This window comes from Mercenaria mercenaria, chromosome 5 (assembly GCF_021730395.1).
Source record: "Mercenaria mercenaria strain notata chromosome 5, MADL_Memer_1, whole genome shotgun sequence".
In the NCBI taxonomy this organism is placed as follows: Eukaryota; Metazoa; Mollusca; class Bivalvia; order Venerida; family Veneridae; genus Mercenaria; species Mercenaria mercenaria.
In genome coordinates this window covers 81,920,082-81,937,889 of record NC_069365.1, presented here as the reverse complement: position 1 = coordinate 81,937,889, position 17,808 = coordinate 81,920,082, and the positions used below count along the sequence as shown (strand labels likewise).

Here is a 17,808-nt window from a genome sequence, read left to right as displayed (position 1 = left end):
TGTGGAGAACAGGATGGGAAACACTTGCAAGTCGTTTGGTTAACTGGCTAAGGCATATATTATGAGTCACTGAAACAACTGCGGGAAAACGTGACAATACGCAACTAGATAAAATACTAACTGGCACACTTTTCGTTTTGAGCTCATTGTCAACTTTTAAATGGAATTGCTTTGTTCACTGGGATTGAATTAATGCTATGGAATACAAATGTATCATGAAAATGAGTCTCTTATAAATACCATTGATTCTCCTGTAGTGTTCTTTAATCGGACAAAGGCATTTGGGACTGGTTTCATGGTCCAAGACGAGTGTTGGAATAGAAACTTGCTATTTGCCAGTTTCAAACTTGTGCTCAGAAACAACCATTGAATTCCAGGAGTTTTGATTCTGGTCTTTTATCTGTCTCAGTCTGGCCGAGTTAAGACATAATATAGGATGAGTCTCAAAACTCCAGCATCTGATTGGATGATACAAAACTCATTTTTGAAATTGGACAATTGCAAGCCCGCATTCTGTGTCTGGTCTCCTTACACAGTAAGATTAGCTCAGACCCATGTTATTGAGCTTTAGGAAATTACACATCTTTTGTAAAGTTGATGTTTATACAATAAATGTTGATTAAATGGCAATAAATTTCTGAGACTGAGAGTGGGAGCATTAATAAAATTAGATTACAATTGTTATTTTATTAGTTTTCAAAGTAAGAGAGCTTATGTGATCATGCAGCTTCACTCCGCAGCTCTCAACCCTTCTCCGGTGTCAAAGACTCTGGAGGCAGATATTCCTTTATTGTCATTCAGTTACCCTTCCATCAGTCGGTCTCACTTTCTTGAGTATTTAACTTCGGCTTTCATCTAGTTCAAATGAAACTTGGTGTACATAATCCGCTCATTATCATTCTTGTTCTTAAATATCTGCTTTATGGATCTTCATTAAACTTGATCTGTAGCATAATATTCTAAAGTTAGCATGTAATGGTAGCTGTAGTACATATGTACGTTTACACCAAAAAAAGGTGAAGGGTCAAGAGGACAGGAATAATAACAGGAAATATCTTTTTTAAATAGTAAGCAGACCTATTTTAGCATCAGATTTCAAGGTCGTAAATTTCAAAAGTTCTAGGTTACTTATTCTTAAATCAGCATGTATTTGTAGCAGTAGTAAATTGGCACAAGGAATGAAAGGTAAAGGGTCATGATCACATGCAAAAGTTCATGGTAATTTATTCTAAAAGTAGATATTTTTGTATATTTCAGGAGCATATGGGGCAGCATGTGACGTGAACAGTGACTGTCAGCTAGGGTTTGTCTGTCTGTACAAAAAGTGTGCCTGTGATAAATCTTTTTTCTATGACAACAATGGTGTTTGTAAGAAAAGTAAGTTTTATATTTAGAACTTATTATTTCCCAACAAAGCAGTACTTTTTTACCATCAGTAGATGTAAAATCTAGTAGTCATTTGAATCTGTCAGCAATTTTGTTTGAGAAATAGGAAGTGCATCTTCTAAACTCAATGTAGTTCTATACGTTTGATAAACCGGAAGTAATGGAGTAACGCCATTTATCCGGATAACATGAAATAAATTCTGGGCACGGTGTATAAAAATAAAAATTGTCTTATGAATTAATGGCAGTCCGTAAGTTAATTTATTAAAACGGCAACGATACACTCTTTCAAAAATAGCAAAATATTTTATAAAACATCTAATGACTTAAAAGCTGCATGAAATGGGCGGGTCTCTTTAATCATGGGCAAATATCTCAAAAACAAGCACACAATCCTATACATTTTAATTCACCATATTGTAGACCATATTCTTATTTACAACTGTGAGAAGTGACATTAAAATCTACAGTGTTGAAAATATACTCTGTTAACGAAAAGTATATCAAAGTTGTGATTTTCCCATAGACGCCCATTATGAAAACTTGTAGGTCCATATTTTTCAAATCAGTCTACTGGTTGGCGACCCAGATTCGGTCAATTTTACCACCTTTTCAGCTCTCATATTTTCATTTTTAATATAGGATCAAGTTTAATTCTTCGGCGTCACAAAACCACAAAACGCGAATTTGTTTTTTTTATCTAAAAATAAATTAAACACCTCATTGAGGCCCGAAAGAGGGTAATACTATGTAAATTTAACGTTTCTAGCGTGTTGCAGGACCCAGAAATCGGACAGTAGGAAACTGTGCGGAAACCCTTTTCAAAAAAAAATCAACCAATATTAGAGGCTACCTCAGTGACTTTTGGCTTAAAATTGTCCATTTGATCGATTTTAGGTGATCCTTCATATTAAATTTATCTTTTTCATTCTAAAAAATACTTAAGAAATAAATAATGGCCATTATCTTTTGGAAAATGTATTTAAGTCTGGCACTATCTACCCATTTTGATTATTTTAAAACACTGAATTTTCTCTCTGCATTTAGCAGATTGGATAGATGAATAATGTTGGGACCTCAAACTAGGTATGTGTATGCGCACTGAAAGCACGTGTAACTTCTCCCAGCGGGAACTGTCACAATGTTTCGCGAAAAAATGTAAATATTCCAATTCTTCCAAAAGTTTTACTGACTGATTTGCAATCGTTGCAGTGGATGTTGCTCATAAAGCAAGCGTCTGTTTACCTGTCAAAAAAATTATCAAAAAGAACGCCGAAATAAGCGTTTACGCGACTGTCCGGTTTTCTGAATCGTCCGAAATTCTTGGTCGCTAACCAGTAGCAAACAATTGAGCACAAGATCCTATCTTTCTAATTTGCAGAGTTTTTAAGTCTATTCTGAAGTTTTGAAAAATTATCGTTTAAACAAGTTCTACATTGAAAGAAATATATAATCATCCAAACGTGCAGAACTACCTTAAAAATGGAGAAATAGGATGTAACTGGATAATAAAGGTAGTCAACACCAGAAATTCAGCATAACTTTGTATTGTCTGTATGCAAATTTGGCATTCCCTGGTTGGTATGAAAAATGCCAAATACCTAGTTGCCATTTTAAATGGGTCCACATGTTAAATGTAAGAAAATGCAGGAGTAGTAGGTGTTTAGGTTTTATTGCTTCTGACTATCAAGTTTTATGTTTTGATTTAAGAAAAATAACGTGCAAATTTAAAGAAAAGGAGACAGATTTGCTTTATTTTCAGTAGCATTTTCCTTATAATTTTCACATGATGTGATTGCATGCTCAGCACATACAAACATAGAATTAATTATTTTAGGCTAGTTTGTACCATTGTTAAAAACGTATTAATGCCAATTAATGTTAGCTGATTGTCATTTTAGGTGGAAAATATGTAATAGTTATAGTATGTGTGAGAGTGTGTTACCAGGATATATCAGAGCTAGGGGTACATCGAGGGTATTTTTCTCTGCACATATCGTCGAGGCCGGTAGGCCGAGACAGATATGTGAAGAGAAAAATAACGAGATGTACCCCTAGCTCTGATATATCCTGGTAACACACGAGCACTACATATTATAACTGTTTTATCGCATAGTTTATCATTAAAATTTATATATTATTTTCATTTAAATTTGTTTATTATTATTTTTACTATTTTGATTCCCTTTCTGTATATATATCGGAACACTTTTTTTCCCTTTTATCATTAAAATTTATATATTATTTTCATTTAAATTTGTTTATTATTATTTTTTACTATTTTGATTCCCTTTCTGCGCCTCGCTGACTGAAACACTAAAACTTCTGTTTTAGAAAATGTGTTCCCCAGATAAAAGTACCCAACAAATTTCTGCATTGGTTTTAAATCTTTGCATTTCATTGGCCAGACATATTGTAAAACTTGTTGTTTTGTTTGTAAAAAAAATCAAAGAAAAAGAAACATTTGAGAAATCTCAGAATTTCATATATTTCATGTATTTTTGAATTTGGCAATAACTATCAAGTTTTTGAAATATTCTAGTTTATTTATTCTTTTACTTTATAAATATAGGTGTTTGTGACAATTCTTTCTCTGTGAACTGTAAATTGGAGCTAAAATCATCTTTTCTTTGAAAGGAAAAAATTATACTCCCTTGATAGGACCTCAATAGAGAAAAAGTGTTCCGATATATATCGGAACAGTTTTACTGTGCTGATATATATCGGAACACTTTTTTTCTTATGAAACTCCATAGAGATTTCCGTGTTGATATATATCGCAACAGTTTTGTAAGATATCAGCACAGTTTTGTAGTAATAATGTGTGTTACTAGGTATAACATGCTGCAAAGATCAAAGGAAAATTGCCGCCCTATGCGATAAGTTTCAATCAACGTGTTAAACATAATTGTACGGTGATCTTATCTTACAGAGATCATTTTATGTAGGGACATTGATCGTTTGAAAATTTATTGTTGATCAGGTCTGTTGTTTAAGTTTTCATTGTTTTGCTTTAAACTGGTACGATTCATTTTTCTAATTTTATTTTTTACATTCCCCAGTTTGCAGAGGATCATCAGAAGGTTTGGTACGACATGGAGATTTCAACCACCAGTATCTCCAGTACAAAAACCGTTACACAAATTGTTCATATGTCGATGGAAACCTTGAAATCACCAGTTTAGAGGGGAGCTACGACCTGGGATTTCTCAAAGATATCGAAGAAATTGATGGATATTTGTTGATTGTGAATGTGTACTCCAACTACCTAAATCTTACAAATCTGAGGATTATTCGAGGAAATGAGTTATTCCCCTTTAGAATTGGTCATTTCAGTATGTACATCGCTCTGAACTATAACCCGAAAAATATCTCGCAAGGCCTGTTGGAACTTCAGTTTAAAAGTTTAATGGAAATTGTCAAGGGCCAGGTGTATGTTCGGAACAATAATTTGTTATGTTTTCTGATTACGATATTGTGGGGTGACATCGGTCCAAACTCAGAGGTCACAATTGGTTTAGACCCTATACATTATAGACGATCGTGTAAGTATACATATTGTGAGATTTCAGACTGAATTTGTTTGTTTTAAACCGTCATATCAATGCATACATTACTTTGAATGCCGAAAAAGCACATGGGTAGAACTGCCAACTTTCTGTTATCCAGCTAGATTGCTGCTTCACATGAGGGTATCCTAAACCCCAAGTTAAGGTTTGAAATCCATAGGCATGATGGCAAGTTATTCGAAGATCGCAACCTTAAACACTTGATGGCAGAGGCTTCAGATTTCAGAGTGAAGAATTTGTGAAAATAATAAACCTTTCGAAGTAACTATGCCACTATTTAGAATGTCTTCTACATTTGATTTGGAAAGATTTTAAACTTTGAACTTTTTAATACAAAGATATAAATGTAAAACAAGGAAAACATGTCTATCTAAAAAGAAAGCTGAAAAATATTCCAGGAATAAATAGTTCATGTTTGATAATATATTAAACTTGCATTTGGTATTAATCCTCTGAAGATTGAATATGATTACAAATGAAAATGTTATCATTTAAATAATTCCTAAATAACGTTATAAAATGGACTTGAAATTTGAGGACTCTCTCATCATCTACAGTTACCTCAGGATTGACAACTTTAGAGTCTCATGTCTCACATTACTTCGCTTTAGATGTAATCAGCTGGAAAATAATGACCATAGTCATACCTCGTTCCTCATCCACCATTAAAGCTATACAGTCACACTGTACTAGACACAAAATTGTGACAAAGTTCAATAAAAGCGGCAGACTTATTCCGACTGAAACAGTCTTTATTCAGAAAGAAATCAAGAAAAAATTGTCTGTGATGTTTAATCCAAGGCAATTCATTCCAAAAGGAAAGGGGTGGGGGTGTCCCAGTTAGGTGTCTGCGCAAAAGGTTTTTTTTATTTTCTCTATATTTTATGACAATATACCTACATGTATTAAGTTTCATTCACAAGTGTTACTGTTATCAGTTTTGACTTACTTTTATAGAAATTCACATTTAAAGTGGGTGGGGTAATTTGACATGTATCCAGCCAGGAACACAATTTCCGTCGTTTTTTTGAAAATGGTTCAAACTTTTTACTTGGAACTTTCATAATAAGATAACTATGCAATGGACATTTACACAATATGTTGCGTTTTAAATTGTCAGAGTGTATTGATATACTGTCATTTTAATGTTTATTTAGCTTACAATATCTGCTGAAAATAACACCTGAATATCGCAACTAATAAAAAATGTTTTAAATTTTTGGTGAAGTTTGTCCATTGAAAATCAGTAAATTTGATTAGGCCACTTTGTGGCTCTATGTTGAAAAAAGTATTCAAGACAATTTAAAACGCAACATGTTGTGTAAATGTCCATTGCATAGTTATTTTATCACGAAAGTTCCAGGTAAAAAATTTGAACCATTTTTAAAAAAGCGGCGGAGATTGTGTTCCTGACTGATTACATGTCAAATTACCCCACCCACTTTAAATGTGAATATCTATAAAAGTAAGTCAAAACTGATAACAGTAACACTTGTGAATGAAACTTAATACATGTAGGTATATTGTCATAAAATATAAAGAAAATAAAACAACCTTTTGCGCAGACACCTAACTGGGCCCCCCCCCCCCCCCCCCACACACACACACACACCCTTTGATTAAGCTTCCCTTATTAGATAAAAACAGAAAGGGAAAATGAGCAGAAATACATTTTACAAAAAAATGTCGGTTTAGAGTCTTGCATTAACTCGGGCATTTCAGATGAATTCTGCTAGGATTTGTCTTGGCTAACTCTGTAATATTGGGTCACCCATAAAAGAAATTAATTTTTCTTTTTCGGAAAGCTTCACTGAGTTCTCTACACAAAACGAAGACAATATAATGCAGTACTGCCTGCTTCATGTCTTCTTAACCGCTGGGAAGAATGTCATAAAACTAGCATCAACTATTACCCTCAAGGAGACACAGAGTAGATCTTACAACGTTAGGTCCATTGTCAAGTAGACAGTTGACTGTCAAAGGTCAAATAACTTTATTTGGTGTCTGTTCCATATTGTTTAAACCACTTGGAAAATTATCATAAAACTATTATCAGCTATCTGCCTTACAAAGACAACGTTCAGAGCATTAACCTGGTCCAAGGTCAATGTCTTACTTGAAGGTCATGATCACAACATTTTACGTTCCCTGTATCAAACTGGTTTCTCGGGGAATTAATTACCATTAACAATAGCTCTAGTTTATCATCATATTTCATCCGGTGTGTAATGGGATTTGTAGAAGCTTATTTAAAAATTCTTGAAAATATTTCATTATTATTAAATGTCATGACCTTTGATGGAAATAAGTACATGCATGAAATACTTCTTAAAAAGAGTGATTAACTCCACAAAACTTACAGATATTTTAAAAGAATGTCTTGAATTGTGTTTATTACAGGTCCATCATGTCCAGCAAATTGTTATAATCCAGCAACCAAACATTATCATTGCTGGGGAAGTTCCCCAGACATGTGTCAGAGATGTAAGTAATTCTATACTTTAAAATAATTGATATTTATGGTGCACTTATCTTCGTTGTTGTGTCAACTTACAGTAGCATTCCAGTAAATTTTGTCTTTAAAAACAAAGTTCTCGAATTCATATCCCCAAGTGCGATTTTGACCGAAACCAAGAAATTAAATGATTGCACAGTGTTTCAGAAAAGTTTTTTATACCTTCTTTAGGAAAGAAATAAAATTCATTGTTCCAAGGGTTCATACAGATTTTCAAAAATTAAGAAAATGAATGTTGACAGCCGGAAAATTGCAGATAACGAAAGAAAAAGAAAAAAGAAAAACAACAACAACAAAAAATATCATTCAAACTTCAGATTTCCAATTTCTCGCCAGTTTTTAGATAATATCACAATTGTCCAATGAACTGCATTGATTTTCTACTTCAGTTTTTGCATGATACCACGCATTTTCAGTAAGTTTATTCATGATTATGCACATTTTTAGTGAATTAAACCAAACTTTAATTTCTCTTCAGCTTTTACACGATAACGCACATTTTCAGAGAATTACATTGAATTCCAATTTTAGATTTTACATGTTATTTTACATTTACAGTGAATTACATCAAGAAGGTATGCAGCGAGACATGTGATGGTCGATGTTTTGGACCTGTTCAAAATCAATGTTGTCATCCGGAATGTGCTGCAGGTTGTACCGGTCCTCGGAAAACACAATGTCTGGTATGTTTATCACAAACTTCTCTTGAATTGCAACATTATTTCTTTGTCGACGTCATCATGGTGCCTGTCTTCCTTCAACATTTCTATCAGATGTATTCAGTAACTTAATCTTTTCTACGGAATTCAACTACGTTTGGTCTTGTGTAAAACTTAAAAGGTAGGGACGATTCGTTTCAATCCGAATTAAAATATTTTCAGTGTATGTTTAACACACCAGCAAATATGTTTGACTCTGCCCCACAATGGCATTATATGCAGAACAAACACACGCTCAAACAAAAAATAAAAAAGTAACCCCCAACACACACACGCGCGCGCACGCATGCACACGCACACGCACTCACGCAAACGCGCACACATGTACACGGAATATAAAGCTTAGTTTCTTTTAAAGTGGTGCACCTAAAGTGACAGGTAACGTATTCTCTGTTTGAAATTTCAGCTTGCCATTGTCATATATGACCAAATAATGCCAAGATAGTATACGAAAACTTGTTATTTTATATATTTTGATAGTCAGTTCGGGTCTGCTACCTTATAATGAAACATTTACAAAATCGATTATTTTATTTTTTGTCAGTAACATTTGCGTAGCAATTCTGCATCAAAAAAAAACATTGGTTGTGTTAACTGACTACTGGTGACTGAAAAACTGTTGCAAAAGGATATCGGGCCTGTAACAGAATTAGAAAAAAACAAGTGCAGAATTAATGAAATAGGTCTATAAAAGTTCAGTGCACCTCATAAAAGTGCTTCATTATATTCTGCTAAAGAATTCGAATAAATGACCTTTGTCAAGGAAATGGGCCGTGAATATTACTTTAGTAAGGGAATATATATCACTTTTGACCATAGGAGTGGAGAAATAAAAAGAATGTACATGATATGATATAATTTACCATACCAGGTTCAACAGTTATGAACTGAGTTTTGAGAGCAGTTTAAGAATGCTGCCCTGTCATTAGTCAGTTTCAAATCAGGTCGCAAAATCAACCAATCAGATGCAAGAATAAAGACTGGTCTCCAAACTCCCTGTTTTATAGCCTTGGAGCATGGTTTACTGATTCTTTCTTTGTCCAACTTCACTGATTTGTAAATTTGATTTTTTCCACCTGCCTTCATCAAATGGCCTTAAAACTAGAAAGATAGAAGATATGCGAATAAAGTCTTACTCACTCCGCTTAATTGCATTTAATTATAATAAAATATTCTTAACAGATAACATTACCAAGGCATAGAGGATAATACTGTATGTGCATTTTGTTATGTTAAAGCTTTCACTGTTTTACTTAGAATAATTTCGTATTTAATGTATTGATATTTTTTTTTTTCTTTTCAGGCATGCAAGAATTTCAAAAATGATGGAGAGTGCCAAGCATCTTGTCCACAATTGAGGATAACTGATTCAAGTCAAATAAAGTGGGTAGAAAATCCAGATGGTAGATATTCCGTAGGTTCTCTCTGCGTTAAGGATTGTCCAAGTAAGTCGTTTTGGTATTTTGCTAAACAGAGTTGCCGTATGACCTTTACCTGTGTTCTTTCAACATGAAACCAAAGGCAAAATAGAACAAAAATCAATGGCAGACTGTGACTTTAACCCAGGGTTTCAGAACACTATTATGGTACTCCAATGATATAGTTAGTAGGTAGGTCACTTACAAATAGTCATCTGATTTAAATAATCCAGACCCATTTTCTTTACCTGTCCTTGAATTATGTATAAACATGACTTGCCCTTGAATGATGCAAAACTGGGATATGCCCTTAAATTGGGCAGAAAGGTGACATACCTTTGAATTTGGCAAAGGGATATGCCGTTATATAGGCATAAGTGTGATAAGCCTTCGAATTAGGCAAAATGTGACATGCCCTTTCATTATGAAGAAAATGTGACACGACCTTTTATTACAAATGAAATGTGACATGCCCTTTTGATAGAAAGGACAATGGCAGAAACGTAGCATGTTTTGGAATTAGGCAGGAAATGTTACATGCCCTTGAATAAGTCATCCTTTAACCGAGCAGAAATATGACAGATTGAAAGTAAACATGATGAATAGATAAGATTCCTTGTGTCATTTAATTAGCTTTGACTATTTAGGGGGCTTGTTCCTGATTATAAACAATAAGAAGTTTTGACCTTTCATTGACAAAAGTATGGTGGCTGATTTCTGCCAGTGTCGTTCTGTCGTTCTGGCGCCCTCGCCATAACGAAAGAACGACTTTTTCCTCTTTTGGCAATGTCTCGTTCTGTCGTTCTGGCGCCCCCGCCATAACGAAAGAACGACGTTTTCCTCTTTTGGCGTTGTTTCAATCCCTCGTTCTGGCGCCCCCGCCAAAACGATATAACGAAGAATGCAACACGACAGAACGAAAGAACGACACTTATAAACGGCGCCCTGAAAAAACGTCGTCTTGACGTTCTTTCGTTCTGGCGCCCCCGCCACAACGACGGAACGAAACAACGCCAAATGTGAAAATATCGTTCTGGCGTTCTGGCGTGTTCCGGTAGAGCATGCGCAGTGTTGTGGTCTTACCCGATTTCATCATGTTTATGCTATGTATATAATTTAACGTCATTTTGAAAATTGTATCTTAAGGTTCATTATGTTTGCTGCTAATTGATGACCCAGTTTTTCGTCATATTTAAACATGTAGTTCACAAAGGGAGTGGATATAACCACATGTTTCCTGATATTATTCTTTTCCATCAAAGCTAGAATGAATGCATTAAATAAAACAAATATTTACTTGTGTTTAGAGTAAAAATATGGCTAAGATATTTTAAGTATTTAACCGTATACATATTTAACAGTAGATAAAAACTTCCATCAGTATGTTTATTTTTTCCAAATTTGAATAACATGAGTATTATAGCTGGATACATATGCTAAGTCTCTGTTATTTTCAGCTTAAGCTTGAAACAAAACCGGGTGATATGAATGAAATGAAGTGTGAAATATGAAAGATAGGTGCCGTTTCAAAACTTGTATGGATTCCGTGAAAAAGTGTATCTATCTATTTATGAAACAGTAAAAATGGGCTTAAGCAAAATACGAAAATTATGACAACACTGCGAATGCTCTACCGGAACGCGCCATGACGCCAGAACGATATTTTCACATTTGGCGTTGTTTCGTTCCGTCGTTGTGGCGGGGGCGCCAGAACGAAAGAACGCCAAGACGACATTTTTTAGGGCGCCGTTTATAAGTGTCGTTCTTTAGTTCTGTCGCGTTACATTCTTCGTTATATCGTTTTGGCCGGGGCGCCAGAACGAGAGATTGAAACAACGCCAAAAGAGGAAAACGTCGTTCTTTTGTTATGGCGGGGGCGCCAGAACGACAGAACGAGACAACGCCAAAAGAGGAAAACATCGTTCTTTCGTTAAGGCGGGAGCGCCAGAACGACAGAACGACACTGGCAGAAATCAGCCACCATACAAAAGGTTGTTGTTAGTGTCGAAACCTCATTAGACAGTGCTGCGTGTAGATTCCAATCAGTTTGTTCTCTTACTTATTACATATTCATCAAATTTTGTCATCTATTCTGTAATATGGAAATGTATCAGAAGTTAAATGCTCCTCATAAAAGTGCTTCATTATATTCTGCTATGGAATTCGAATAAATGACCTTTGTCAAGGAAATGGGCCGTGAATATTACTTTAGTTAGGGAATATATATCACTTTTGACCATAGGAAATAAGACCTTACTTAGGACCATAGGGAAAGTATATTTCATTTAGGGAAGAAATGTTAAATTAGACCTGAGGAAATCTTACTTTAGAATTTGTGGTATATTATTTCTGTCCATTGGGAACTATATTTCTGGCCTTAGAAAAATTAACTTTAATAAAGGAGTATTACACTTGTTTGGGAATATTATTTTAAACCTAAGCAGATTATTATTTTAGACCATAGGAAAATTACTTAAGTAAAGATATGTTTAAACCTTAAACAAATTTTACTTCAGACAATATGAAATTAACTAGTAAGGAAATATTATTTTGTTTGGGAATATTTTATTTTAAATCTAAGCCAAATATTACTTTAGACCGTAGGAAAGTTGCTTTTGTAAAGAGATACTAATTTAAACCTTAATCTGAATATTACTTTAGCCCACTTTTAACAGAAGGAAATTTACTTTGAAAACGGAATATTAGTATATGTCTTTGTTTTAGACATATGTTGCTTATTTACCTTGTAAAAAAAATACCTTCTTAAAGTACAGTAACTGTTTTAGCTTCTGTAATAAAAAGACAACTAGTTAACAAAGATCTGTTTTAATCCTTCAGCCCCATTATGAGAGTAGCTTTATGTAATGGAATTGTGTTTTGTTTTCAGATTACTTGGTAAAGGATAATAATGCTTGCCTGATTAAATGTCCAGAGGGCAAACACGTTAACAAATCCACAAACGTTTGTGAAAAATGTGAAGGGTCTTGTCCGAAATGTATGTGGTTTATTTTTAGTAGTTCATAACTTGATCTTAATATTAACATGTGTTTATAATACAAAAACAACCTATTAATCCCACTAGAGAATCTTTCTTCAAGCTACTGTTTAACCAATGGTCATTGGCAAAATTATTCTTCCCAATTACATATGGGAAGATGATTATTTAGATATTTGGCCATTTTTGTCAGTACATCATTTACAACACATGATCTCCATTTACATGTAAACCGGGCATATTTGTCTGATTTTGTTTTTGTTCTTTTTTTTTTCTCACTATTAAGTGCTAGAATTTAATCCGCTTATTACTGGAAAATGACGTATCACTTATTCAGGAAAAAAATCTAACTTGATCTTTATAAAATGACAAAAAATGATTGATGAAAATACAATGTCAAAATAGATCCTGCTGAAAACCTGTTACTTCTTCTTCTATATAAGAAGGAAAACTTGAAGCAGATTGATATTTATTATGTCGAGAATATTTAATTTGCTTCTGAAAAATTGAGGATTGTCTGTTAAATATGTTTGTGAGTTCAATATCTCAGTTTTAATTAGGCCTTATATGGATCCACATTGGCTGATAATCTCTGTTAATGCAACTTAAGCTATGATTCTAGTTGTTATTGCCTATAAGTTTCAGTACAAGCGATTGGTCGATCAAATAATTATATGCGTCGGTTTTATGATTGCCGTTGCCAACTACCCTTCATGGCATCAGAATATCTTTGGCTTAAAAGCAGATACTTCAGGTGTAATATCCGTCTTTTTCTGCTTTTCACTTTCCTTTCACTTTCGCGGCACTTAAAATCACTCTAAGAGACATACTGACAGCGGCATCTCTATATAATGGATTTAGTATACATAATTATGCAAATCAAGCATATTGATCTGATAACAAAGTGACTTCTGTTACCATGTCATTGTTCTAAGAGAAACAAAAATGGTATTAGAACAGTTTAAAGATCATTAATATATTTTTGCTAAGACTTACCAACCTTGTGATAAAGTGTTCTTGTGTACAGGCATCATCTATCATGCCTAAATGTGTATTCTAAGCTTGTTAGAACATATATTCCTTTGCACTTAGTATTATGATTTTTGTCTAATACGTTTTCTAATACATCTGCTTTACTGTTGATTCCTACAAGCTTGATGTCTTGTTAGACAACAGAAAAGTTAATTTCTGAATTTAACGTTTCAGATTGCCCTGGCGTTTCTGAATCTGGTTTTTTACACAGTAATAATTTAGAAGATTTCCGTGGATGTATAGTTGTGGAACGAAACTTGAAGATCCTTAAAGTATCTTTTGAAGGGTAAGATGTACTGTTAATGACACCTCCATACTCAAACAAAGTCAAAGTGATGTTGAAAGACCATGCTTGGGAAAACCAGAAAATGATGTACTTTATTCACAGGTTGTCATAATGTGAAGATGTCTTTCTTCACGGTTTGTCTTTGAGATTAGGTGATCTTTCTTCTCAGGTTGCCGGTATGTGAAAGTAGTATTTCTTCACAGGTTGTTATCTGAAGGTGTACTTTCTTCACAATTTATTATTATATAAATTTTAATGTGTGAAGATGACCTTTCCTCACAGGTTATGGCTATGTAAAGGTGACCTGTTTACAAATGTTGTTTGAATTTGAATTTGGTCTCCTTTCACATGTTTTTTTTTTGTGAATGTCGTCTTTCTTCACAGGTTGAAATATCCTGAAAATGTTTCAATCAAAAATGAAATTAGTTGTTTTGTTTAGTAATGGTTTTAATCCCAAGTAAGTTGATACATTAGACCAGTTTCTTGACAAATTAGCCTCACCAGAGAATCTGACTTTGTAGAACTGACGGTGTTCTATAGTTCCTTAAGCGTTTGCTGTATAAAGGCTGTAATGTAAATGTAGACACTGGTCCAAATTACGGATTATGTTTTGATGGACATTTGTAACAGTTCCTGTCGCCAAAGAGCTTTCGACTACTGGACTTCTAGACGTAGAGATTTATTCTTGTGCAAACGTTCCCATCAAATTTATATAATTATCTGAATATGTGAAATGTAGAAGCAAATTTGACATCTTTTTCATGGAAGGATCTGTCCGTCAAAATGGACTATTTTGTTGTGTTCCAGGGATCCTCATCAGGGAACTGAAGGAATCAACGTAGAAGATTTACAAGTATTGAGGGATATAAAGGATATAATAGGTTTCCTTTCAATACAAGAGACACCTCCAACAGTTAAAGATCTTTCCTTTCTCTCAGGGTTGGAAACAATTCACGGGCGGTATCTTTCGTAAGTGTCCCATTATACATTATTTGATTTTTATTTTTTGAAAAATGTTAGAAGAATCTTTGAGCACAGTTTTCAGATTGGATGATTCAGCATGAGGGAAATTGGTTGGGTCAGCCTTTTTTAGACGATTCTTTCTTTTCCTTTGTAATGATTAATCATTTGTAGTCATATTACATAGTAAAGAAAATGTAATTTTGTCTCCTGAAGTTTTTTTTAAATAGATTATAGGATATGCTAAAACTTTGGACTCAGATTGATAATAAAAAGTGCTAGGAGTCAGGACGTCGGACATATTGAATACTTTATCGTTCCTAAACGAAATCAAGTCCTAATACACGTCATATTGGCTATACCTAACACCGTATTGTACATATATAGATACTATATGAGTAAAACGCAATAGAGTAAGTGTGTCATGCATTGAAATGATTTACTGGTCATCGCGAGATACCATATAATGAAAACGGTCATTCAGTGTTATATGTGATCGGTACTTTGTTTTAATTTCGATGTTTTTTCCGAGAATATACTTTCAAGGATAAAACTGCCGAGGCATTTTTTCTTGGCATTGTGTTACCGAACTAGTATGAAAGCCAACGCACGGACAGAATGCGTAGGAAATATGAACGCATGGATTTTGGCGGTGTTTGAAGAAAGTATTGATAGGGTGCATCACATATGCTTTGTATCGAGGAAAGGACTTGTCTTCGACGCTTTTCATTTTATTAAAACAAGTCCAATATTAAGGAAATTATAAGCAAAACTGTTACATAGATCGGGTGAATTTCTCGTGTGGTACAAGAAGGTCACGTGGCTGTCCGTCCTAATCATGGTACCGATCAGTGTACGCGGATTTTCATTTCTCTGGCATTGAAAACAAAATGAATTTCATTTTGGAACGATTTTTTAGAATTATTTGATAAACTGGTCAATCCGTCCCTCTGATTATATATATCGTTCGGGTTGCCAGTCAAATTGTTAAACATGTACAGATGTCTAATAGCAAATATGCAAATAAAAATAATGATAAGAAAGAAAAAATCGAAAATAATTAAGTACATCTTCTCTGTTCAGTGTGTGTTCCTCTTTCTGGAATGAGACTGCTGTAGGTTATAAACCACTTAATGTGCGATAGGTTTAAAAGTACAAAAAGTGACCTTTGGTTTATATCCTTGCCTCTACGATGAGGTCTCGCAAATACAAACGACTTTATATTGTCATGTAAATAACCATTACAAAGTAACTTATGATTCCATTCTTGTAATTTAAAAGTGCTTTAAATGTCCAACTGCGAAACATCGCCATTTTATTAACGGATATGGCTCTCGTTCCCTAATACTATTGAAAGTAATCTTATAGTAAGATCTTATGGTTTTCTAGCCTTGTTTGACGCCAAAAAAGTCGAAACAGCGAGACACAAAACTACAAAGAAGGCAAAATCTGTGCTTTAACAGGGAGAGAATTGTTGCTTTGTACTTTTTGAGACGTATAATAGAAGGGAGGCAAATCTTATAACTTGTCCACAATAATATCGTTATGAACGTATATATACTTTATTAGACACTTCTATAAACAGAACTATGATGAAACAAATATATAAATACAAATACAAATACATGACATTTATATAGCGCAAAAATTATAAAATATTCTATTGTGCTTTACAATTACATAACACACATTTAAAATATATACATACAAAATATGAACAGAATTCTAGAACTTAGATTTAGAGATTCGGACATGTATAAATACTATTTTACACCACTTCTGATATTTTGTATTTTAACAAGACTGCACTCATTGTTCTTGAAACTGCCTAAATAAATGTGTTTTCAGTTTTGATCTAAAGCTGGCTTCAGACTGAATGTTTTTCAGATAGCTAGGTAGATCGTTCCACCATTTGGGACCGACGACTGCCATAGATCTGTCTGCTAATTTTGTTCGCCGTCTGGGGATGTTAAAGTTAGTGTCACTTTGTGAGCGAAGTCTGTATCGTTGTCGAGTAGGGACAAACATTTCCCTCAGATATACCGGAGCTGTACCATTGATGACACGGATCACTATTACAAAGACTTTGAACATGACTCTAACCTTTACTGGAAGCCAGTGTAGTTCTTTCAGAAGTTCGGCACTTGGTTGTTCATAGGAAGCATTCTTGACCACTCTAGCGGCATGATTTTGAACTCGTTGTAGTTTATTGATCCGGTAGGCTGGAATTTCTGTAAATAAACTGTTGCAGAAGTCAATGTGAGAATGAACTAATCCATGTACTAATGATTCAGTTGACTTTTGTGTGAGATGTTTCCGTATAGCCCTAAGGTTTCGTAACTGCACATGAGCTATCTGACATTTTTTTCTGAATGTGATGGTCAAAGTTGAGTGTATTGGTCATAGTTACACCCAGGTCTCTGACATGATCGACGCATTTTACGTCACACCCAGCAACGTTTACACTTGTGATGTTCAATTTCGCTAACTGTTGTCTGGTTTAATACATAATTATTTCAGTTTTAGAATGATTCATTTTCAGTTTGAATGTTGTCATCCATTTTATGATTTCATTGAGACAACTGTCGAGTTGTTGAAGAACAGTTGTCTCATTTTGAGAATTTCCCGCTTGAAGTTTTAACGCAATCTTGTGGTCGTCCGCGTATTCATAGAGATCAGCTGGATATTTCTGCACCACTCGGTTGAGAGCCGATATATACAGGGTAAAGATCACCGGTCCGGCACAAGAACCCTGCGGGACACCAAACCTCAGTGGCTCTGTGTCAGATGCTGCCTGTTCGACTAAAACTTTCATTGTTCTGTTCGTGAGATAAGATTCTATCCATTTCAAGGGAGTGCTATGTATACCAAATCCATCTTGAAGGATTTGAATCAGTATCGGGATATCGATGGTATCGAACGCTGCAC

General features: G+C 34.3%; 1 protein-coding gene across 5 annotated transcripts in view; it reads left to right on the top strand.

Annotated features, from left to right (window-relative positions):
* The window catches only part of LOC123557773 (epidermal growth factor receptor-like), a 122,130-nt gene that overhangs the window by 34,517 nt on the left and 69,805 nt on the right, over positions 1–17,808 (top strand). For all 5 annotated transcript variants that reach the window (XM_053544130.1, XM_053544131.1, XM_045349459.2 and 2 more), the window contains exons 3-10: positions 1,258–1,377; positions 4,449–4,931; positions 7,356–7,439; positions 8,029–8,153; positions 9,493–9,634; positions 12,495–12,602; positions 13,809–13,920; positions 14,728–14,889. In XM_053544130.1, coding sequence (XP_053400105.1) covers positions 1,258–1,377; positions 4,449–4,931; positions 7,356–7,439; positions 8,029–8,153; positions 9,493–9,634; positions 12,495–12,602; positions 13,809–13,920; positions 14,728–14,889 — 1,336 coding nt within the window. The remainder of the gene's footprint in view (positions 1–1,257; positions 1,378–4,448; positions 4,932–7,355; positions 7,440–8,028; positions 8,154–9,492; positions 9,635–12,494; positions 12,603–13,808; positions 13,921–14,727; positions 14,890–17,808) is intronic.